Source organism: Dromaius novaehollandiae, chromosome 4 (assembly GCF_036370855.1).
Source record: "Dromaius novaehollandiae isolate bDroNov1 chromosome 4, bDroNov1.hap1, whole genome shotgun sequence".
NCBI lineage: Eukaryota > Metazoa > Chordata > Aves > Casuariiformes > Dromaiidae > Dromaius > Dromaius novaehollandiae.
This window is the reverse complement of record NC_088101.1, coordinates 45,482,323-45,508,739: the sequence shown is the minus strand read 5'-3', so window position 1 is coordinate 45,508,739 and position 26,417 is coordinate 45,482,323. Positions and strand designations below refer to the sequence as shown.

At 34.9% G+C, this 26,417-nt stretch overlaps 1 protein-coding gene across 1 annotated transcript in view; it reads left to right on the top strand.

Moving 5' to 3' along the window:
* The window catches only part of SPOCK3 (SPARC (osteonectin), cwcv and kazal like domains proteoglycan 3), a 217,448-nt gene that overhangs the window by 79,853 nt on the left and 111,178 nt on the right, over positions 1–26,417 (top strand). The window contains exon 4 of the mRNA XM_026122889.2: positions 19,525–19,639. Coding sequence (XP_025978674.1) covers positions 19,525–19,639 — 115 coding nt within the window. The remainder of the gene's footprint in view (positions 1–19,524; positions 19,640–26,417) is intronic.

Sequence of the window (26,417 nt, the reverse complement as noted above, 5' to 3'; positions counted from 1 at the left end):
TTAAAATGTTGAAAGTTCTCTTTATATTTGGCTGATAAAACAAGATCTGGAAAAAGTTTTGGAAGTCTCATTTTCAAGTGGTCTTTCTTGAGGAAAAGCACAGGCGGAGCTGTGAGAATGGTACAGTACAACAATTTGAGTCTTAGAATAGTTTGAGTAAATGCAGCAAATTATGACTTTAAACATTTCCTCACTGGACTTTAGAACTTAATGGTTACTGTCAGTATGCTACACGTCATATATGTTGTTTCAAAGTATGTGACTCTGATGTGAAACTAACTAGAATCTTGATTTCTGAATTGCTAGCATGGAGCACTTCCGATCCTTGGCGGTCTGTTCTGATATCATCAATGGCACAATCACAATGAAGAAACAGTGTAGGGGCTGGTATGCAAGAGACTGAGAGAAAAAAAATACACTGCAAAAATAATGTGCTTAGTTATTTAAGCAGCTTTCTTCATAATGGACATTGAGTTTATATCTTTTGACTTTAAGGGAACATTTATAATGAATCTTATTTTGTAGTGAGAGTTAAAGTTTAGGGACCATCAAGAAGATTTAAATAACTGAAAAATCAGGCAGGTTATATAAAATGAGAAATATAGATATAATATGGGAAGTGATTCTGATATGTAGTAGCAGATACTGTAAAGTAACTGCAAAGCGATCTTATGTGGTTTTAGGGCTTCAGAAAGTATTTCGCCCATATTTAATCAAATTCTAGTAGAAGTGATTGTACTGTTTCCCAGCTGTTAAATATCTTACTAAAAAATATAGTCTCGAAGCTCAGTTTACATAGAGCAGCTTATGAAAGGAAGCTGAATTTTGACTGTGTGTAAGTAAGGGAAGATGTCTCAGTCTTTTGGAGTGACAATACTGTTCTATGGAGATTGTTTTAGCTAATGCCACTATGGTGTGAGAAAATGAAAAACAAAAATTACTGTTGGACTGTAGACTCTTAATGTTGTTTCTTCTGAATTTTGACTAGAAGTTCCAACATGGAGCTGTTGGAATTGCTAGAAGCAGCTTGATGCTTGGCATGCCAACATGAAATGTTTTATTTTTAATGAATACTGATAAAGTGAACCGAAGTGATTCGTTGGGAAATATCCATTCTACCATCTGGTAAATTATAACCACATCTCTCAGAGATGGACTTTCCACCATGTTCTATGCTTTTGTCCCTTTAATTCAGGTTTACTACAGTATGCCTATGAAAGGAAACACTTTCATTTCTTAAATGGATGCACCTTGCTTGTATTGTCCATCCTGGTGCAAGAGAGAAGGAGAGGGAAGAAGAAAGATAGGTTTACATTAGCAGTGCTCTGTGAACTGTCGTGTTTTTTTTCTGGTTTGGTGGAAATTTGTAGGTGTTAGTTTAGGTCCCCAGCAGCCCAAATATTTTAGAGCCTACCAATTTCACAGACTGTACCACTCTCCTCAATATATGCTAATACCTTATGAAAGAGCACTTGACCGTAGTCCTCTAACTCCTCAGAGGAAAGATTCCTTTCTTTCAGTAAAGAACCCTCATCTATGAACCAGGCTTTTTTCATCACTTTGCTCCAAAATACCCTTAGTTTATGCTTTTTTTTTTTTCCTTTGGCTTTTGATAGAGGGGCGTGATATGCAAGTATGTATTTGGTATGAGAGTAGGAATAGGTTATACATTAATGACTTATGGTGGCAAAATGTCTTATCCGAAAGACAATGAGTTGAATGTGCCGTGAGTTTTGTTCATCATTTGTTTTGTTATTGCATACCTGAGAAGTTTTGTTTTTGTTTTTCCAACTAGCTATCAGTTTTGCAGAAGATGCATTAAAACAATATTTTCGCACCAGATATAATGAGTTTTACAAACTTAGGCTTGTTCTGTTATTTTATTGAGTCCTTTGGCAGCACTGATGCTAATGTGTATAGAATATGTTTCTGAGTTTACATGCAAGCCAACTATGAGAACATGTTAAGGTTACCTGGCTTGCCTTACTTGCAAAATGCAATGTGTATTGGATAGTGAATATTTAAAAAGCAATGCCTACAGAGCTCAACTTTCTATTATCATATGCTTGTAAACTGAAAATTCACACTGAGGAGTGAAATGCATCTGTTTGACTAAGGCATGTAAACAATTTGTTTACAGTAGTTCTTTTATCTGCGTTTTACTGTGTGATTTATAACTGAAAAACAAATGTTAGCTGGGAACACCTTCTAACAATAAGAAGTACTCCAAAGTTTTATTTGTTTAGTATATAAGCAATTTTGTCTTAATTTGTCTCTCTGTTATATAGAGATTATGACGTATTTTTATCTGTCAGTAAAGGCAGCTTTTCAGTTTTCCTGTAATAACCCCGCTACAGTCTTTGTCATGTAATTATCCTCAGCAGTAAATGCCTAAACTGAATTTAACAGTGATATTGAATTGAGCTATATGTCAAAATATCTATGTTTTCTCAAGAATTAAAGGTTTTCTAGACTCTGGTCCTACAGATATTCTTTATTAATTAGATGCTTGCATATTGTTACTAGTTTTTTGAAAGAGTGAAAATAAAGTTACTGATGAGGTCTAGGAAAATACAAAAAGCTAATAAGAAAGCTTCCCAGTAAATGCCTTGGTTTCTCTATTAGTGGAATGGGCTTCTCTTTTGATTATAATGGGAAATGATTGCTTGAAATATAGCAAAATATCTGTGATAATACAATATAATTATAAAAAATACCATGGATTTGTTTATACATTACAATCTTTCAGTTCAGATGGGACAAGTGATCACATGTTATACTTTGCAGGAACAGCCATTCACACCTTTATAGTGTGACAACCCTGCAAATGTCTGTTCTCTAGTAGTGAAAAAGGGAGAGGAGGCAGACTCGAAGACCTAATTCTAGATGTACCTTCTGACAGTCTCTGTAAGAGTGGAAAACTAGTGCAGCTCCACTCCAGTTGTGTACCACTTTACTACTCAGTTTTAAGTGTTAGGTAAAATAAGATTTAACTGTTAATCAGCTTTTTTACCTAAGTAGCCATGCATGTAGATGCTCATGTTTTTTTCATGTTCTTTTTCGTTTGTCAGAGGGAACTATTCAGAGCAATAAATAGGAACATCATGAATGTCTGAGTGTGGGGTCCTGTGATCTGCTGGGGCTTGTTACAGGCCAAGCAATCTGCGTTAATGAATCTTTGAGGGATTTCCCCTTCCTTAATCTTCTGTTATTACCGTTCTGTTCTGTGCAGCAACTGACTCTCAAGTGAGAGCATTCTGTTAATTGCAAAGAACTCTCCCCCAAATGACACCTTTAGAAACACTTAAGTGAAGGACAGTTTTTTAAAATGCAGAGATAAACTTGCCGCAAGAGACTGAGATTGTTCACTAAAGGCAATGGTTAAACTCTAAATAGGGACAGTAACAACTCTGCATGTCTGTTGTGTGACAGTTTCTAATAATACTGCTGGAGATATGAGCAGTTTGTCATCTTGTAATGGGCAAACAGGTTCTTTGAGGATAAAAATAAATAATTTCCTTAATTTAATAGATCTGTTATCTCCATCAACGTTTCCTTTCCTTTCATTTTATTCAGCAATGTTTGTTTTTTCAGAAGCTTAACCTTTAAGTCAAAAGAACTGAGTAAATGAGCAATCTTTTTGGCAATAAAAATCCTGATTTTGAGCTCCACTGCACAAAGGATAATTTTTTCCATTTACTATTGAAACAGTGGGTTTTACAGATTATTAATGCTTTTACAGAAGTATTCTTTCTTTGCTGGTTTAAATTTTAACAACTGATGGAACTGCAAATCAATACTTGGAGGTTTCAAAGTCTGTATGAGAACAAAATATGAAGACCTTTGTAAGTAAACTGCATAAAGCCCAGCTGACTATGTATAGTAGGGCTGGTGATGGCATAATTTAGCTGTATATCTATGTTTTCAATTCTATAAATACAGCATTTGAGGGGATACTTTTATTCCTATTATGTACTTATTCATCTTACATAGGATTTGTTGGCAGTAAAAAGTAAAAATTCCAAAATTGTTTGTTGTCATTTAAAAAACATTTGATTTTTGTCACTTCACTTTCTCTTTTAGTCTCTGATGTAGATATCTGGTACACACGTACCACCTTCTTCATATCACCAGTAGTCATGCAGATGAGTTCTCATTGTTTTTATTTATATTTTTTTTGTGTGTGTCCATATTCTGCTGGAAATCAGGAATGTAGTGGGACCTTTTTGAAATTACTTTTAGCTACCAACCATATGCATTTGCAGATGGTGTTTTTAAGGAAATAGCACTTCACATACATACATGTCTTTGTGGACTACACGTATTTATTATTTTCCTAAGATTTCTGTGACTATTAAAATCTTTCCTAAGATTTTTATAGATATGCTGTGTATGGATCAGTTGTCTTTGCTTTTTTTCAAAATGTATCTTTAATCTGAACCCAAATCTAAATGCTAATATGTTGTTGTAATATTTGAAAAGTCTGTGGTTCAAGCTACCAATAGAGATTTTCATCTGGTAATGAGTGTTTTAATAGTTTCTTAATTCACTCTTCTATAATTTGGTATATTTTGAAAGGCATTCTTATATTAATATGGTTTAATGTATTAAAATTGCTCAGATAGACAGACCTTTGTAATTCTTTTGGTATTAATAGGGGCGGTTATATGGAAACTTCCAAACATTGCAGGAAATTAGGCCTTACTATTAAAACACATAGTGCTGTTTACTCTAAGAACTGTGCTGCAAAATGTAAGTTATTTGAAGAAACCAAAAAATATTATGAGCTGCATTTCAATTCACCCGTGCCATTCCTTAAAGCAACCTGTGATATTTGTCCAAAGAGTAGTTATTCCTACTGGACCCTTTCTTTTGCAAACACACACACATACTCATAAGGTAACATTGCTAAAGACAATGTGGGACAAGTGTGTTTTAAATAAATTTGATTGTTCTATCAATCATATTTAGTTGCTGCTAAAAGGAAGGTTTTGTCCTTTCAGTATTTTTCGAAAGAAACAATTAAGATATTTTCTGTCTTTGGACTATTTCAGGTTGAGTATTTTAATCAAGTAAGTTGAGTATATTATCAAGTATGATATTTTAATGTAGCTTTAAAAAGCATTTGCTTTTTATATTGCATGGATCTTAACAAATGAAGAGATGCTAGAGCTGGAATCATTCTTATTAAAATAGTGTCCGGAATGTGGTGGGTATTATCAAGCTTAAAAAAAAAAAAAATTAAAACTTGTTAGCACTTTTACTTCATATACTACTTTTACAATGATGCAAATATACATCATACTTTTAGTGCGTTTTGTTTTTAGACTACAGATGGTAGTAGAGCTTGGAGGATGTAGCTTTTGGATAACATTGTATACACAAAGACACTGGAGTAATTTCTTAAAGCACAGAGGCTGTTTTCCTTTGCTCAATAGAAATGCCTTGGAGGAACAGTGGAGTATTTTCATGTAATGGATAAAATATGAAATGACAATTCCATGGAGGATGAACACCCTGAAGGTATAGTTGGTTTGTAGATATATTTATAATGTTTCTTTTAGACCATTCTACTATATTATTTTTGGCTTTTATAGTATCAGGTTATAGTAGGTATCTGTTTACAGCATAAATATTGTAGATATTGTTTTACAGCAGAAATAGATTTTGAAGCAATTTTGAAATTTCTTGTTCTTTGCCTTTTAGCTCTTTATGTTCCATCAACCTAGCTTTATAATAATTTGGATGATCAAGGATATGCAGTATGTGCATACACATCTCTCTGTATATAATTTGCAAATATATTTCCATACTGTGAACAGAAACCATTTAGATTCGTGTTCAGTACAATCATTTGGTTCACTCACTTGTAAGCTGGGGAAGGTTGTGAGGGAGTTTAATGAAGGTCCATTAGTTGAAGACTGTGAAAACAGGCATGTAGATTTAACTTTGCTACATTTTTATATGCATTCATGTTCTAGCTTTTATAGCAAAAACTACTGATGTTTTAAAACTGGAAATGTATATCCTTCACTTCCAAGGTAATTTGCAGGACTTTGCAATTAAAATGTGTCACATATCACTTTAAATATACTTTAGTCTTAATAGTAAATATACATGAAATATTTGTAACAGCTTCTCAGTTCTGTTCTTTTTCAAATTCTTAATATCATTCTGAAAAGAAAAGTATTTGTTCCTTTTCTCTATCTAAGCCAACATTTTAATCTGGTGTACAGTTTTCAGTTTCACATATTTAGATACTTTTTGGGAATCCTGTTCATCTAGAAAATACACCAAACCCTTTGTTAAACAGTTTTTCACTGTTTCGAACTTCTTTCAGCCAGTCCTTGACTGTGAAGAACTTTTTTTGATGCCTGAGGAACAGTGTAATGGTGCTTTTTCTTCTGTATGTGATGCTGTGCTTTGGTGGTTCTCTATTATTTTTCCTCTATCTTTCGTAAATTTCTCTACAGTGATAACACAACCGAAGCACCTTCTCCCATATAGTTCACAGTTTTGGCTCCTAGCTCTGGTTCACTGGATAATAAACATCTGTTGTTCCAGTTGTGGTTCTCAAATTGTTTCAGCTATTTATTCCTGTAGAATCAGCAAATGGCTACTAAATTCTTACAGCTGTTTTAAAGAAAGTCTGTAGAAAGTTTTTATGAGGCTCAACACAACCTACAGCAGAAGATTTTTCTTGCTTTCAGTAGCAATGCCAGTTTAACCCCTCATTCCTGCTTCCCCTGCCATCCCTCTCTTATGTCCTGATCCAAGGTCTGTAAAGCCACCATATATTGAATTGTCATAAAATAAATTTTAAAAGGTTATTTTTAAACCTATTTTTAACCTACATCATGGATTCAGGTAACCATTCAGACACACAAGTAGTTACATTAGCAAGGTGGAAGTGTGGCACAGAATTACAGTGACTGGCTAGAGGTAGAGCGCAAGAGCTACTTAAATTGGCAGTATGCTGAGTAAAGGGTACATGGTACCTTAGATTTCTTAAAACCTGCTAAACTTTAGTCCTGCAAATCCCTTCCAAGGATGACTTAACTTTAAAGCCTTTCTATTCCTGTCTGCTCTGCTTTGATGTCCCAGCTGACAGACTGGAGGCACAGGTGCCGTCAGTCCCTGAGAACTGTGCCTGGGAGTGGTCTGGTGCGTACTAGTACTGCTGCTTGTTTGTAGCTCACTTAATGGTCTACCGATAAGAGACTTAATGGTCTCTTTCCTTTGCCATATAGATTTAATAAGAAAACGTGTAAAATGGCCAAAAGAGCTAGTCATCAAAAACATGAAATTAGAGATCAGGTTACTTACTGCTCAGTGATGAAACATTGAAGAGGAAAGGAAAGAAAAAGAAGTAGCTTAATAAATCCAATCAAAAAGAAAACAAAGAGGAAAAAGGGTATGCTATTTTTTCTTGAACCTGAATAAAAGAACGACAGTTCTTTTAGCACACTTTAAATGTTTAAATCTGCCCTTTTGTCCTGCCACCTCTTTGACCCATTTGCATTTAGCCAAATTATATTTAAAAACCTGTTTTTCTGCTTGTTTTCTGTGTGTTTCTGCAATCTTGTTTATCCCTAGTTGACCTAAATATAACTCTTTACTAATTTTTAACTTAAAATATTGTAAAGAACATAAATCCAAGGACAAATAAGTTGCATACTGTAAGTAAGTAACATGCAAAATTCCTGTTAGCGCACTCTGCATTGTTGTTGTATTTTTGTGGAGCGTATGGAGAGAGAACTGTAGGATTTCAGAATTGTGCCTGAAGATCTTATGTAGCTAATATAAATTGTGCTTTTATTTACCATCCGTGAAACTATGAGAACCCAATTAGACTTTTCATGTAAGAATGTGCATGACAGTAAGTAAAAGCAATTTTATTATATAGACCTTGAGTATGTTTGACTGGAGAATCAGCGAGGCAAACTAAAGAACAAATACAGAAGTTACTTTCTGTGATCTTGTTTTAGAAGTGTACTTTAAATATTTTAAATAGCAATAGAAAAAATGGAACACACACTTCAGTAGCATTTACTTTGTTTTTATATACTACATAATATGCAGATATATTCAGGTTTCTCTTCTTTGCAGTATGTGTGCCACTCATTAACATATAATTTTGCCTCAGAAGAATACAGACACCGTTTATCTTCATCTAGTAAACCTATTTTACAAAGGAATCACTGCCACTTCATTCTACTGTCTTTTTAATATATTTTGCTGTTGCTTGTGTCAAACTTATACTTTTATTTGTCCTGAGCTCTTCATTTGGAGAGAATGTCAGTAAATGGCACTTCCTTATGCTGTCAGTGTCATCTTTTACAATTCAGATGGATCTCCTTTTAAATTATCAAGACTTTCTCACAGTAAGAGTCATTTCTAAGTCAGGTTTTACGCTGACATCTCATTCATAAAAGTGTGTTCATGGATGGAAACAAGCAGATTGCCTTATATATTGAAACATAGGTTATAAGGTGGATAAATACAACTTTGAAAATTTCAAAATAGGAAAAATACTTCCTAAAACTTTAGAAATTATCTGTAGGTCAGATAAAATATGAATACCGTTACTGTAAAAAAATTTGTGGCAGAATAAACCCAGGTTATTAGTAAATACTTGTTGGTATTCATTAGTCGTATTTCTGTATTTATTTGCTAATACAAAAATAAGTCAAAACTTTCAAATTGTTACTTTGAGTCAAAGTGCCTTTGCAGAGAAATGTCAGCCTTAATTTTGGAATATTCTGTTTGAAGTATTGCATACTCTTTCACTCTGAAGTTACTAACCTGAACCCTTATTTCAGATGTTCCCTCTGAGCTACTCTTTGCTCTAGCTTTAACATACAGAGGATATACAACCTCTTCCTCTTCCGTACTATGTGAGCTATTGACAGCTATGAGACAGGTGCATACTCACAACCAGCTGGAGTTGTAGACTTCATTATTAGAAGTAACTGCAGAATATGTATATTTTTGTCTGTATTCCCAAACTGCAGGAGTCTCACAGTTTAGAAACCTGAAATGTTTCCTGCAAACATGAATCTAGGGATGCAAGAGAAGCCGTCTGAGGGAACATTATACAGTGAATTTTTAATGGAGTAGGTGCAGTTTCTTTACATTGATAATTCTGCAAAGGATAAATTCTTATTTTTGCTTTTCTTTTTTCCTGAAGGCAGCTTGTATCTACTCAGAAATTTTACAGTTACTTTTGTGGTTGTTAGCTTGCAACAGTATTTTGTAAAATCCTTAAACAGTATATAACTAAAGCATTTGGGGTTTTCCTTTAACTTCAGTATTTTAAGCCCACAAAACTTTTCATAGACCCCTTGTCTGAGCCAGGATTTATACAATGGTGTGATTTTATCTTTTATGAAGCCTTTACAGAATGTATTTTGTGCGGAGATCTTCATTCAATTTTATTATGATTATTTTGTGTTATGCTAGACTTATTTAAAATATACACACATGCATGTATATTGCTGATGTATTAGATACTTCATATAAATAGTCCACTGGGTTCTGTTTTAGTTTGTGTAAAAAATTGAAAAGATAAAGTGGATTACAGTGAAAAAATGTTTGTTTTTCTGATTAGAATGCCCTCTTTTATTTTAACATAAAAAAATGTAATCAAGTACAAAAATTGGCCAGTTCTTAGAGACTGAAATAACATCTTATTGCAAACTGTTTTGCAGTAGTATTCATCTTAGTATATGAGATAGTAGTTTGGAGAAATTTTAAGTAGATGTCTTTCTGCTGTTGTAGGAATGCAGACATTTCTTTTCCCTGATTGTCTGAGCCAGAAAAATCAGAAGTCAGTTTTGATCCAGCCAGTGTATGTGTAAATTATGATTTAATACTTTAGGAAAGGATAATTCAGTGCTCAGTTGTTTGCTAATGATATATGTAGTGTTGTGAACTCTCAAGTAATCCTAAGCAGTTCTTTCTTTCAGCCAAATCAAGGAAGTAGACATTGTGTTTAAAAAAAAAAAGTGCTAGCTGCTCAGATTTTGAAGGGTGCCAGTTCAGTATACGCATGCATTTCTACTACGTATACCCGTTTGAAATAAATATTCTGTAGAACTTGCACATTTTTTTCTGAATTTGTGTAGGTATAACTAATAGTAGCATTTGACTTTCATTTTGTAGACTCATTTACATCAGCTTTTGAACTGTGGGTAAGCTATTCTCTTGTACCCACTGAAGGAAGCCCCACAAAAGAGAATGCAAAATTATGGGAATGTTTGTGAGGCAGCACTTACAAATATTTGTGAGGGGGAGAATTTCTTATAATTTAGAAATTACAAAAACATTACTGTTAACCATTCAAAAAAGAAAAATGTGCTTAGTTCTGACTGGGAACCTGGGCAACAATTGTCAATGGTGATTAGCAATTTTGGGGTGCCTCAGCTTTTGAGGGCCAAAATAGTGATCTCTTAAAAGATACTTCTGAACAGGGGAATAGATTGCTTGGAAATCTTTACAATGTCTGAAGTTAGGCATGCAATATTTGAGAAATTCAGAATCTCTAATGACTTTTAAAATCTTGTTTGGAAAGCTTTATATTTCATTCCCTCCCCTCCCCCAAATATATAAGCAGTGTATAAGTATGCCTGATTTAAGGCTTCACTGGTTAGTCAGGTTGGAGACTTCTGAGCACTTTTTTGAGAGTAGGCACTTCTTGGATGGAAGAGGAGCACCTTCCTTATACACAGCCGCCTACTTGTTGAAGCATTTGCTCACAAGCTGGAGAGTGAACTTCTAGGCTGCCCTTAATGTTCAGCACCACCCCTGTTACAGTAATTAAATATGTATCTGGATTCCATGCAAGCTGAAAATACCAACTTCATGTTTATCTGTTCTGTCCAGCCCTCCCTCCTACCATTTCTGGAAATTGTGGTGCTGGGCTCCTGCTCATCTCTCTAGACCCAATACACTTCTGAGTGAGAAATTTAGGAGCTGAGAAATCACTGTTTCAAAATGGGGAAGTGAAGGCACTGACCGATTTTAGATATCTTAGGGAATGAGATGGTTTATCAAAGCAAGCAATATGAATCATTCCCCTTTAGGTACCTAAGTGCGTAGGGTTATAACTTAGGCATTTGACCTAATTTATTAATATTTTAGTTATAGCTTTTAGGTAATTTATGTTCTTCCCCTCCTCCCCCCAAATGTTAGGCAGTTGTATTTCTACTATTTCAGTACATTTTTAAATGCCCAAATTCATCAATTAAATATTGTTAAATGTATCTAGGAAATTTAAATCACTAATAATTTGTCTGATAAATGTCTAACAACATATTTAGGAATAATTCTAAATATTCTAATCATGATTGTATATGCTTGCCTCTAGTTTTAAAGAAAGCATGTTGCTATTATATTTCTAAATGAAGATTGCATTGTCAGCATCTTCTGTGAGCAAGTGTCATTTTGGACAGTTGCATAAGACACGTTTGAAGCTATACATTCTTTGTATGATTTGAATGTGAAATTTTCATATGCAGGAAGCAGTCAGCTACTTCTTAAACTAGAGGAATTGATCCACTTATTGAACACTCACAAAATAGATTAGGCTTTGCTAAGCATAGTAAGCAAAAGTCTAGCTGATTCTTATTTTGCCCATCACTGATGAATCATGAACATTGGAGGAGGAGAACCAGGAGAATTGAAGTCTGGAAACTTTTTATTTAACCTTTTTTCCCATTCATTTTACTGGGAATGGAGAGTATAGTTGGGCACATATCAGAATGCACTTGACAGATTGTGAAATAATGGTGCTTTAGCATGGTTTCTGCCACAGAGCTCCCGTTAAGAGGATTCCTATGTTATGTCTTGCTAATCTTGGTTTCTTATTACATTCCCAATGGAAATGGCATTCTGGCTAATATCAGTTTCCGGGAGTGCTAGCTGTAAATTAACTTACAGAAGAGATGATGGGAAGCCTTACTACATTGCTCTTCCAAATCTGAATGGTAAATAAATAGATCCATTAGTAATAATTGAATCAAGTTTTCTGTATAGTAATTGCTTCCGTGGGATGTGAGGATAACAAATCCATATCCATCTATTAAAAATCATCAGATGCTTCTAATTCTGTTCCATGATTTCTCAGCAAAGAGAACAAATTAATTTTATATTACAATTTAAATTTTTGTGAAAAAAGTAGATGTTACAAAGCATTTTATACTGTTTTGTAATTCCTTTTGTGACTGACTTTTTCTGCTTATTAAAATGTAATTAACATTGCATTTGATGTTATTTTAGGCAAATATGTAGACAGAGATTAAGCAAGCATATTGGCAAATAACATATAGCAAGCACGTTCTGAATGTTATCAACTTAATAAAAGCTAGGATCAGAGCTGTGTCTTTAGAAGCTGGTTGTATCTGACTTCTAGGGAAGTCAGCTGATACACTGTATCCACTAATAAAGCAATCTTTTCTGGCAAGCTTTATATAAATGTATTCCTTAGGTCTAGAGGCTCATCATGGTGGAAACCCATTACCTATTTTTAATGACAATATAATTTTGCTCTACAGTCTAACTTTTCACTTCAATTATGCAAAAAAAAGGCCTCTAGCCTTTATGATTATGAAGGTAATGTAGTAAATATGAATTAGAAATAAACTCATAGATTGATGCTGAAGAAAATAACTATGAGGGGTGCATACATGGCTTCACAGTGGGATTTTAACACTTGTGACATTTCCGAGGTGAACATTGTTAGCTGTTTCATAGCTGCTTATTTTAGCAGAAATGGTAAAGAATGTGTTTTGTTGCCAGTACAGACTGAGTAGTCTGAGTGAGCTGTAGCGAGGCAAGCAAATTTTGTCAGGGATTTCTAGAAGATGCAGTGAAAAATTAGAGAATCAATGCCATTTATTTACTGAATTAACCAGGGTAGTATAAGCTTACCTAAAAAAAGAAAAAAAATTTCTGGAATAAATTTGTGCATTTTCATAGTAGTTTAGGATATACACACATCAGAAGAGATGTCCATGCACAGAATCAAGGTGGCGTCATTGATGTGGAATTGATGAAAGAATATGTGCATTCTTCAGATGGAGGTATTCTTACTGCCCCTCTTCTCAGAGTATACGTTTCTCCAAAGAAAGGAAGTATGTTAATGTGGGCATGTTAATCCTGTGTAGTATGAAAGGACCTAATCACCCATAATTATAATATCTTCATTGGACTATTTGAAATGATTACATGGTCTGAAATTAATGCAGAATATATATGGAATGTACTGTCTCTGTCATTTTTTGGTAACATCCCAGGAATGGAGTTGATTTTAGGGTATATGTTACAGCTGCTTGGCGATTACTATAATGGAAAGACTTCCAGAAAAGTAGCTGTATAGAAACAGTATCTTCTCTTTTCCTATGCGTATTCAAGCACATTGGTTGCCCTACTAACAAAAATTATCCCCTGTGCTACAGCTTTTGTCACTGGTACTTGGAAGCATGAAAGATTTTTGGAAGCCTATATTTATATTGGCTCAAGAAAATTATAGTTACAGGCAATTGTTACTACTGATGCATAGGCCAAAAAGAGCACAACACAATTCAAGTTGATTTACTAGGACTGGCAATCAGAAAAGCAGATGCACAGATGCCCGAGCACACATGTGCACATGCAAAATTTGCCTACTCTGAAAATTTATCAGATTAACTCTTGTAGTTAAAAAAGATATCACAATAAGATTCGTACAAAATCATAAAAAAATCATGTTCTGCATAAAACATGAAATGGAATTCAATTATAATTTGCTAATTTATATGGTATTTATTTCACAGATTAGGTTTTAAAGCGCTAGTGCTCTGATTTACAACTGTTTGTTTATAACTTAAAGATCACAGTCAGGAACAATGCATGAGCTATCAGAAGTAGATTCTGGTTGTCCGAATCATCTGAATTAGGCTGCAAATGTTAGAAAATTGATAATCGCTTTTGATAATTGCTCTTACTGTCGTTATCTAGATTGTTAGCAGATTCTAATAATATCACACATAATTTGGTAGCAGTGAATAAAACTATCATTTCATGACAGTGAAATATATGTTGCATCATTAGTTTGAAAGGTACCAGTTTATAAAACCAAGGATATTGATCGGGAACGACAGGTTGGAGACTAAGAAACATTGATGAGACCTCACTTACACCTTTCAGTATGATTGTTCTCTACCCAAAACAGTATATAGCTTTCGCTGTTGCAGTTCTGACATTAGTGTCATCAATCACCAAAAAAGGAGGGGACTTTAGTGGAATGAGGTAAATGGAAGGTGGGAACCTTCCAAGGTTCAAATCATGCCTTCGAAGGCCCAGGCCTTGGGCTAAGTGTTTGTTCCCTACCTGAAAAAGGGGACATTACAAACCTCCTAAGTAATATATCTGCTGCAAGAATTATTGACAGTATTTTGAAAGTGTGTGTGTGTGTGTGTATAAACAAGCCACTGCAACTACTGAAAATTATTAGTAATAAGGACTGAGAAAACAAATGTAAATTTTTTAACTTAGTTACATGTTTTTAATCTCCAATTAAGAGTTCAAAGTACTTATAATCATAGCTTCAGAGGTACAATATTTTATAAATCACTGAAGTGAAAATCTGCTAAATCTACAGTGTTTGTAGTAATAGTTTTGTCAAACAAATCAAACATGCTTGCTCATTGTATACCTGTGGAAAAAAATACACTGATAAGTTTTGTGCCACAACAGCTGCGGTTTCTGGCAGCATCTTTTTCTGTATATTATCCCCTGGCTTGCTAAGCTACAATGTGAGTGCAAACAGATTTTGACACTTTTCAAGTACTAGTCTTACCATATCCCTGACTTGCATATTTTTATTCAGTGATTTTTATGGTCTGTCTCTTTCTATTGTAAGATACTGCAGCTTTTCAAAAAAACATGTCCAAGGGCTTAAATTCTTTTGTTGCTTGTGTATCACTCAAACAGGTACAGTAACTAAGAAAATTTACCAAAAAAAGCGTTTGAAAAAATGAGGCCGTGTATCACACATGAGACAAAAAAAGGAGTTCTGTAGGGGGTTCACAGCTGACCAAAAAGTAGTAGTCTGGCAATTCACTGAGCTAGTTAATGCCTGTGGCATGTCCATGAGTGTTGAACATGCCATAGAATCTAAAGGTGACCTTGTTAATCTAGCCCTCACGGCCCTGCTGGTTTACTCCCTCATATTACCTAGTAGCCCCTTTACTAACACAGCCTGAGAGCCATTCAGGCTATAGACCATATATAGACCATAACAGACCAATTCTTGCTCTATTATGAATGAGTGCCACACTGGAATTGCTCAAGAGTCTCCTGCAGTGCATCAACTATAATAATCCAATCAGCAAACACTGGCAGATTAAATTTCTCTAAGTGTGAAATTTGGATAAACTCCAGAATTGAGTGTATTTTCTGGCTTCTATTCTGTTTGGTATATATAAACCTCTAGTAGAAGAGGGCCCAGTCTAGTCCAGGAAATGGTTTACTTTGGAGATGTCCAACACTCAGACTCTCCAAATAACCCTTAGCTCTTAACGGGCTACCTGGGTGAACTGAGTGAACTCACAGATGCACTCTTCAAGGTCTAATTGGTGAAGAAGGCATCTAACGTCCCTTAACATTCTTCACTTCTCTGAAGCTGGACAAAGCTGGCAAGACAAAGTTTTGTGTCTGTTGTAAATACACATGTGCACATACTCAGACACTTTTTTTTTCCGTATTTCACTTTGCTTTATGAAACAAACCCTTTCTCTTAAAGAAACAGCCAATCCTAACAGACTCCTGTATTTCATAGTAAATACCACAAACAATATACTTATACACAGACTGCATTATCAGTTAGCTGAATTTAGGAATAAGTTTTTCCTTTTTGTAAGCTATTATTTTTTGTAAAGAAAATTCTTAGAGGAAAAAAAGGACAGAACACAGCTGAGTCTGAACAGGGTTGCTTGACAGATAATTTGTTGTTTGTGCAACTTATTTCTGTCATTAGGTTCTCACCAATAGACACCTGTCACTTTCATTTGAAAGGTGCAATTTGTAAGTGAGGTTCTCCTCAGAAATATGGTTTTAACACAGAATTCTGAACAGCTTGGTTTATGTTATTAGATGGAAAATATCTGTTAAGGAACCTGATGGAGAATCAGTGCCCAATGCAATTCTTATGGTCTCTTTTGCTTCCTAACAGACTTTCCCTCTGATAGTTCTCTCAAAATTTAACGCTTCCTTCTATCAATACTTATCTATTTAAGGCCATTTTCTAGTTTGGTCTTCTGGTTAGATCTCTGAGACTTGCATTGAGTTTTAAAACTTTAAAATACTTTCAATTTCTTGCATGTGCTTCTTTTGGAATCTTCAATTCTGGCCCCTGAAGTTCTTTCCTAGGAATAAAGTTATTCTGTTTTCATCAATAAAAAAGCTTCCTTAGCTTGCTACCCATCTTCATACTGCCATTAAAAAAAAAAAAAAATGATACTTAGTATCTGGATTCTAAAGTTGGGTTCTGTCTGTTACAGTCCCAGAATGACATATTATGGCTTGCTAAATTTTGAGGGTCGTCAGAATACGTCTTTGTAGTCCTAAGAACTCAGGAAATACCTGTTTTAATTCTAGTCAGGGAATGGAATAATTACATGACCTCCTCCATTCATCCCTTTTTCCTGAAATACTCATGTTCCTTGCTTAGTACTACATTCAGCATCTTTAAATGATTCCTGATTGCTCCTGCCCATGTATTTTTATTCCATTTAACTATTCAGTTTTGCAAAAGAGCATTCTGCCTGACTTAAGGCAGAGAAAATATTGGACTTGGACATGAAAATCTAAAGTATCTAGGAGAAGGATATTGAATACTCTCTCCTTAATTTCAACTCTAATTCTGTTATCCTCATTCAGTCATTTATTGCTGCATTTCCTTCCCACTTGTTGAGAGTTTTTGTAATCACACTAATTATCTATAGCTGAATGACCCATATTGTGGATATATGGCTGTTTTGTTGTAGAAATAAAAAGCACTTGAAATAGGACAGCATCTATCTCTGTCTGTCTTATGTTGTAGCTAAAGAGATCTTTCTTTCCAGTCTGCACTGAATTATTATTATATTATGATTCCATCACTTTTCTGTTTTGTTGATAATATGATGTATATATTATACACAGTTGAATATATTGTTAAGAAGGAAATAAAAAACCTGAAAAAGTCACTGCTTCAAACTATATTTAATCATACTTAGTACCACACAATCAGCTGTCAAAGCTGTAATTAATGATCACCCTGGTTCTTGTTTCTTGGCTGCTTGCTTAGTCAGCCTCACATTAACAACACCTGGCAGTTCAAACTGATAAATCACATACAGTTGTGGTTAAAGGTTTACTTTTGATGATGAAGAACAGAAGAAACAAAGGCTTCCTTTCAGAAAACATGTATATAAATACACATTTTATTTAAAAAAAAAAGTGAAAAAGAGGGGGAAAGAGCATTTCTGAACATGTAATTAAAGGCTGGACAATAATATGTTAAAATGAAGATGACAGAGGAAAACTAACCTCTGGTTGTTCATAAATTTCATACTGATTTTACAATTTACTCAGTAACACAGGATTTTTAGTAGTGTTTCTTTGAGCTAGGCTTTGGTGTATAATTTCTAAGGGTTTTTTATTTTAGAAGGCAAATTTCAAAAAAAGAAAAGCCCTTCCATGTGGAATGATAAGGATACCCCTGGAGTCCAAAAGTTAGTTTTGGAATATTTAGGTCTACTTGAAAGACTCTGCGGAGGTCAGAGAAGTGGAAAGTTAATTGTTGCCTGTGAGAGCATAAATTGACAGAAAGTTTAGACCTGTCTGTATTGTCATGTAGGCATGCTTACTCAATAAATATGCTATACAAATTTAATGTTGAGTAACAAAATATTTAGTTTTTCTGGTATTGTAGCCAGAATCTAGTATTTGTAATTCATGCTGAATGTGGATTGAAGACCAAAGGACCAGCTGCTAAAAACAGACCTACAATGTTATAGATAGAATTTGTATCTAAGGAATGATAAACCCTGAGAACTGGAATACCCAAGCCTTATTTGTTCTCCTTCCCTAGCTTTGTCTTCTTTTTACACTTTATGTTTTTTGTTGCTGGCTTGGCTTTGCTCTTCTTATTTCATGCATCTTATTTTCTGTTGCTTACAGGCTGTGGAAAACTTTCTGATTTCCTTCCTTCCTCTATTAATTTCCTTTCTTCTCCTTCTAGCAGGATTTGGTTTTAATTGGGTAAAGAGCTCTTTAGGAAACTGGAAAATGCTGATTCAAGAACCAAGAGTTGGTCAGTGCCAGCAGCCTGGCTGGGTCAAGTCATACAGATCACTTACCCGCATATTGTGGTATACTTTAACTAAAATCTCATCTGAGTTATAAATTCTGAAAAAATTCAGGCAGGGTCACTGTTGACCATTTAAGAATACTGAATTGGAAGAACCCAGCTGTATCTTAGTAAGCAGGCAAGAGAAACTACTTTTGAGGTAAAAATACCTATACTGGGGGATTATAGTGAGTAAGTGGCAACTGTTAAAAGAATGTCATGATGAGTACTTTATTAGCGATACAGCAGCAGAACCTAGCCAATGGATGTTTTCCTTCTTCTCTATGCTAGTTTGCTTATGAACCAACATATCACCATTTATATCTTATATCAAACTGTTACTGTGCAATGTTGCTTAGTACCTGGCTTTTCTCATAGTAAGAACGACCATAAATGGTTTGAGGAGGAGTGTGCTTTTTTATTCACATCCTGTCTCACAGCTTTTAAGAAGATCTTGTATCTGGCAGATGTGGCAGCTGACATCTGAATGAACAAACACTCCAAACTCCTGATCAAAAGTCATTTACCTTTCTGAATCTTCTTTGTTACTTTTTGACAAACAGGTTTTTTTGTGATTTCACACATGTTGAGGCTTCTGAGATATAAAACTTACTATAAACCTAATTCTGTTTAGAAGTGACATCACTGAGATGGAGAACTGTAGGTGACAGAATCCAATTCCAAAAGTGTTTTCTCTGGCAAGTTGATGCTCTGAATGATATGGTGGACATGCAGACTTCCTATGGGTCTGCAAATTCTAGTATCAGAAGAGTGTTTTCAGCTGCAGTGAAAACCTCCAGCCTTTGATTGCCATTGTTACAAATGCTGACCAGGAGAGAGCTGGGTAGGATACTTAGGATTTTCCTAAATAAGTAACAGTGGTATTTTATGAAAGTTTACAGTTTCTTTTAATGTTTCATGAAGATCTGTTTTCCTTGGTAGGGAATTTTGCACAGCTTAGTTTGGTATATGATTGAATATGCTGCATTTTATTCTGAAGAAAATCAGAGCCATGCAGTCTGGCATGCTGTACAAGTAGCAGGCTAACTCTCCCCTACATAATTGGTGCGTTTTATGTGTGTAGTGGGTTTTTTATTTTTAATTGTATGTTTCTAGATGATTTGTTAACAATTTTCTAAAATTATTTTTAGCTTTAGATCCGGCTAAAGATCCATGTTTAAAGATGAAATGTAGTCGCCATAAGGTCTGTGTTGCACAGGATCAACAAACTGCAGTTTGCATTAGTCACCGAAGGCTTACACACAGGTAAATACTTTGAAAGTTAATCCTATAGACTCTCTTATAGTTTTCATGACTGACTGTAAACCATAGATATACTGTAATTAATTATTTAACAACATTTGGGCAAAGTAGGAGTGGATCTTTGAAGTAATTGTGCATGCATGATTTGATTGTTTAATATTTGATTTTTTGACAGTATGGTAGACTAAAGGGTGTGTATATCTAAATAGCATAACCTGCTGATATATCTACATTCAAGGAAATACCAACCGTGCCAATAATAAATAAATATAATGATAGTGATAATGTCCTGCTGCTGTACATTACTTAGACTTCATCACTTCTTATATAAAACTAGAACATGCAAAACTGCATGTTAAACTTACTACCTGTTTTTCTGACTTCACTCACAACAGTATCTAACATTTTATATAGTGAAACTTTCTTGCCTGTGTGCATTCCTACTTTCTTTGAGTTCTAGACTGGTGAAATATAAGGAACCAATACATGACAAAGTTTTTTCAGAATATAGATTATATTTATTCTTACCTTTTTTTTTTTTTGGGGGGGGGGGGTAGAACTGTTATATAGTTGCAGATGCTCTCTCTTTATAGGTCTGAGTGTGGCAAAATATTTATGTACTTCTGAGAGTTTAATCCGGGGCAGAAAGAGAATAGGTAAGGGGCTAAAAAATACTCTTAACTGAGTCATGAGACTGTTGAGTCATGAAACTCAGGAGATGGAGTCAAGTTGTATTTTTGACCTGAGATTATTCTTTTTTTTTTTTTTTTTTTTTTGCACTTCATCATGGAAATGGAAATGGAGCATAGTAGAAAGGATACAGCCCCAGTAGTCACTAGACTTCAATAACATGATTGAAGTAAGTGTTTGTTAAAGTTATTTGCTCAGTAGGGGCTGAAAAGAACCAACTACTAGGAAAATACAGACTTTTGTCCGATGACAACTATGTTTAAGTGGATGATTTCAGTATTTTTAGAGAACTAGTGCAGTTTTATGAATGATCTGGGGAACATTCTGGTTTCTGACTATGTTTAAGTACATCCATGTGTAGCTTTTCCGACAAGCAATATAGTATTTGTTACATGGTGAAAGGCAATATAAGCTTTAAGCTTTCCTAGATTTGCAGGTGCAGTTAATTAACAAAAACTTATTTGTAGAGCTATGCTGTTTATATCAAACAATGTCAGTGTAGAATGAGACATTTTGGTTTGATAAAGTATCATATATGTTGAAAGAATTATTTTCAGACAAAGCTAGGTGGGATAATTTCAACTGCATACGAACTGTCAGGGGAATAGGTGAGCGTCAATTGTGAAAAGACAATGCAAGTTTTTGAATGTGTTTAGATTTCTGAGAAAGTATTACATGCATCATTGGAAACAGTGAAAAATGACTTCTCAAAGTTAGGTCTACACGAAGCAGGTAAGTGCTGAAAACTTTCTTAGACTAGATGAAGCTGTATACAGTTGTTCAGTTACTAAATGTATTGACGTTTGCCTTCATACCTGTATTATTCTTCCCCCGGTCCTTGACATTCTGTCAGAAAGATATATTTTTAATAGGCAGGGCCTGCCTGAATATAATACAAGCTCATAATGGGAAAAGTTAGGCATGGCAGCAACTTTATGATTAGCCATTGTAGTAAGCGGTGCGAGTCTTGTCTTGTAAACTACATTAAACCATTCTTTACATACCTATCCTAAGCCAGGACAGGGATCTCATGCTTAGATCCCCCTATTCTGCCAGACTGTCAGGTTCAAGGAGAACTTAATTGCTTTGTGCTTTCTTCCTAAAGAGGTTTTCATCATGCATTCTGTGGTGCTTCTGCAGTGTGGTGAGGTGAGAATATGAATAACATATTCACAAGTACTGTTTTGTATGCTGGTCTCTCTACCTCTGTGTAACTTCCTTAGCTCAAGACATGCTTTTGTTGCAGCAGTGTATCTGAAAGAAATAGGCAAAGATACAAAAAAGTCCAGAATGTTGTGCCCAGTCAGTAAGGCTCACCCTTTTTTTCAGAAAGGTCACTTAATCAGTGATTACTTGTTTTCTAACTGATAATAGAATAGATCTATCTATTGACTTTTCTTATCATTATTGTGAATACTTTCACGCTTAAAGGGATTGGTAACGCTGCATGTAGTTTCACGAAAACTTGCAGATATATGGTGGGAAATATTTTTTAATTAGAAACCTATATTCTACTATAAAATTGGTTATCTTTATGCTTTTTGATTTTTATATCTGTTTTATTAAAAAGGGAGAGAATGTTTTGAATATATTCGTAAATATTTAATGATAATAGTGAAATGACATAAAAATTAGATGCAAGAACTATGAAATCATGTTTTAAAACTGCTTTGTAATGGAACCGTAGTCATTTTTTAGGAGAAATTACGATGTAAAATATGTTATTTTTAATAGGATCAGACATAGAAACAATTCTACTCATAAATTTAGCAGAAGGACAAATATGTGGGTGAAAAATATTAAAAATAGTAAAACGTTCTTGTGCAAAGTGGAATTGAATAGTCTTCTCCACAAAGTTCAGAAGTATGCTAGTTTTCAAGTTGCAGTTCTGGCTTTGCAGCTTACAGCAGTGTTTTGCTGCAGCCATTCTTGCTGTTTGCTCTTCTCATGAAACATTTGAAATTGCATGATGTAAAGCTTCAGGACAGGCCTCAAAAATCCACTTTCCTTACCTAGGATGAGGGACAGATGACTTTTGCAGCATTGTGTTTGTCTTTGCATAGTTTCAAAACTAGCCCCTGCATCTCACTGTCCTTTTCATAGTCTTTTGGTTTTGGCAGGCCTATGGTTTGCTATTTCTTCAATTTCCATGGCAGCAAAGATGATGGTCTCCCATTAGTCTTGAGATGTTGCACATGGGGCTTGTTTCCTTTACTGGGAGACTGTAAAGATGGCAAATCCTCTCCTAGGAAGCTTCTACAGTGCTGCAGTATCCTGATGCAAGGAGCTTCGTTTATTTACTGTGCTGTAAAAACTGAACAGTGCTTGAAAAAAGGATCAGCAAGAGTGTTGTAGATCACTGGTCGTGAGAGCAGCTTGGCATATGAGTGCTTTGGAAAGTATGGGGGCATGGTTAGAGGTGCCAGGTTTTGTTGATAGCAGGAAGTTAACTGCATTTGCATCTCTGCTGGTTATAACTATGCTGGAAGCTTTGGTCTGCATGCTGTATTCTTAGCTGTGTGCGAAGAAAAAAGGGGAAGTACTGTTTAAGAGAGGGAAACATGCAGTATATATATATTGATGTTGTTCATCCGAATACTTATATGTGGATTGCTGTAGGAAGGGAGTAGCTGTCTACACTAGACTGAATGATAAGCAGATCATTCAAAGTCCAGTATAAAATAGAATTTTTCATTGATTCTATGAAACTCCAGAGACTATAGTAACTTTTGCGAAAGTGGTGCCTTACAATCCCCGTGTGCTTTCACATTTATCTTTATTGGTTAAATGTTAGGCTTTATGGGGAAAAAACGATAAAATATCTCTAAATGCAATAATGAAATGGTTCAGAATATACCTCTTTCAGTTACACATCTGGAATGTTGGTTTGCCAATACTGTGATACAGTGATGCAAAAGTTATGGTCACAGGCAGGCTGTTATAAAAATTTGCTTACTTTTTTTTTAGTTTTCAATCACTTCACTTTCAGGAGATTTAATTATTTGAATCTGTTGTACTGAGAACAGCTAGGAAATATGAGTTCACTCTTGTGAGCTTGGGGAAGAGGAAGCAAGTAGCCAGAACAAAACTGGACAGAGAAATTTAAAGGACTGAGTCAAAGGAAGGAGGATTGTAGGTGGATGATTTGTAGTGTGCTCTTTGTATACTCAGAGCAGCAGGTGGATTTGTGCATTTGTGGTCGCATTTTGAGCAAAGACAGAAAGGAAGAATTTGTGGTGACACCACAGCATGGAGAAACTCATTAAAAGTATGGAAAGCTGATAGCTAGCCAGGCCCAGAAAAGTTTAAAAATTAGTCCAGCGTCAAGCTATCGTAGATTTGCAAGTCCAGGTAAATACTCTTAACTTTGTCATATATTTGAAACATATGTTGAAACATGTTATAGGAAGTGACACATCATTTAATTTGCTCTAAAAATAAAATCCTGTGAATCATAGGCAATTTTACTAAACCAAGAAGTGTGCAGGTGATGTTCTAAGCAAGTAAGTTAGCTGTAGGTGAAGAGCAAGGCTCTTGAAAACTTGAAAAAGGGAGTAGAATTGCAACACAGAAGAATACTTAAATGTAAGCAGGCCAATAAGCGTGTTTTGTAGTGCTTTGGTTTCAGGAGGATTGTTTTTCATGAAATTCATTCTGGATACTGCTTGTTGGTCAAAGCAAAGATGTTTAATACGTGAAAGAAAGAAAGAAAAAAAAAACCATCTATTTCTGCTTCGAATGTTGCTCGCTGCTTTTATCTCAAACCAGCTTCAGCAGACAAATTACGAATGAGGTCAGTTCTGTTGAGACCTAGTCATTAGGCAGTCCATTCCAAGATCTGACTGTTTACTGTGCAAGAAAGTGACAAAATGTTGAGTTGCTCAGTAACATTTAGAAATGTACTTTGTCTGTAAGTTGTGGAAATGCAGAAAATCGTAACACGGTTTTGGGCCAAAAATCACTGTCCAGGTACATCTGAGTGTCTTTGGTATGTTATAACCTAGTGACTAACCTTGTATTGATTGATCCTAGTGGAATCTGATAAAATATAAAGTCTCTTTTTTTTTCAATAAGCGGAAAAAAAAATTTGCAGAGTAAAATTGACTGGATACATTAAATAAATCAATGGATTAGATGGGCCAGTCACTCGCTGGATACATTAAATAAATCAATGCATTAGATGGGAAATGTAGGCCTATCCATATTCTGAATTCCCTGCCATACAACGTGCTTTGTTTTTTCTCCTCACGTATTATGTAAGTTCTGCAGTGCTTTGCATTGGTTTGTTAATGTAAAATGAGCAAATCAATGCAATAGTTCTCTGCTGTGGGAGAAATAGATCTCACTTGTCTGTGCCATGTTATATCTATGGCTTGCTGAAAAAGAGTTAAAATGCATAAAGACCCACAGTTATTACTTGCATAAGGCACCACAACTTTCTTGTTCTTTCTCTTGGTTTTTCGGTCAACTACTTCTCTCTCTCTCTAATTCTTTTTCTTAGGATTCAGAGTAGGGAAGAATAGTAATGCAGTTCAGTTATTTGAAATCCAGTCCTTTTATTCCACATTTTCTATATAGGAAATCTTTAGTGAAATATTTAGTGATTAAGGATCATTGGTTTGCCTTTTTGTTTATGTTTTATTTTCTTTCTCTTTGCAGACTATGACTTATGCTCGTTTACAGTCCCTTCCTTGTCTTGTTTTGGTACTGTTGTTTTTTCTTCTTTACAATAGCAGCATATATCTCCATCAGTGTAAGAATGTAGGTAAGGTGTGCATAAGAGGAAAGAATTGCCTGTCATATAGTTGCACAGCTTTTTTGATCATCTTTAACAGTAACTGATATCCAATAAATACTAATTAACCAATAGATTATGATGATATGAGCAACTCTAAAAATTTAATCCAATTTATTAAAGATTAATGTAGAAGAGGTGACCTGATCACAGTAAAAGCATTCCAGTTACAGCACGTGATTTGCCAGACAAAGACAAGAAGTAATATAGCAGGAACTTCAGTTTTTAGCTAATTTCTAAGAAGAATTCTGTGTGTAGCCAAAAATAAGAGGAACAGAATTGACCAAAAAAAACCCCAAAAAACAAAAAAAAAACCTTACTTGTGCCCCATCGTGAAAAACGCCAAATGGAAGATGATTGTCACGTATTTGCTTGTTATATGCTTACTAGATTTGCTTACTAGATGGCAATTAAATATAAGGCTGAAGAATCTTCCTAAAAGTAGAAATGAAAACTGTGACAGCTGTTCTGATAAATTTTCTCGGCTATAGTTTCCCTCCCAAAGTGACTTGTATTCTACCTGTAAAGTGCCAAACTGGCGATTTTTGCATTCAGTCCCAGCTGCGTTTAAAGCAAGGTCTGTTTGGTCAAGAATAACAGAAATTCACTAGTCATGGACAGATGTCATAACAAGTAGGCATTTAACTAAGTTAAATAAAATTATAACTTTTTCTTGTATTAGAGCTCTACAAGGCAGATTTCAGAGAAATGTGCAGACTGGACTTGTATAAAATGTGAAGCTCGGTAGGAGACAAACAGTATAAAGGGCCTAATGATACAGAGTTCACTAGTCTAAGAATTAAAGAGTGAGTGATGGGTGCTGTCTGGGTAAAAGGTTTCTCCTGTTTTTTCTTAAAAGTTCTACAAAATCCATGTAGCTTTCGGGACAATCCTTCCCTGCCCCCAAGCCTGTGGGGAACAACTCCTGAATTTATTGATTAACAGAAGGTTTCTTATATTGTTGCTTGTGGGTGCACTGTTTAGGTCACCACATGATTACAATATTAAAGCATGTTAAAGAACTTCACTTTATTATAGACTCACAGAAGCTAATAGTTATAAAAAATGCTATATCACTTAATCCATCTAACTTACTAAGGAAGGATATTTTGACAGTTTGATAGATTTTGTGTTAGCACTTAATCTTACTACAGTTTCCTCTAAGCTTTTGGGTTAAATAACATTTCCAAGTGCTGATGTGGTTCAAATCATTGGTTGGTCTAGTTTGTTATCTTGCTTTGGACTTCTACCCTTTGACAATGTTGGAGACAAGGAACTTGAAAATGTAATTTAACT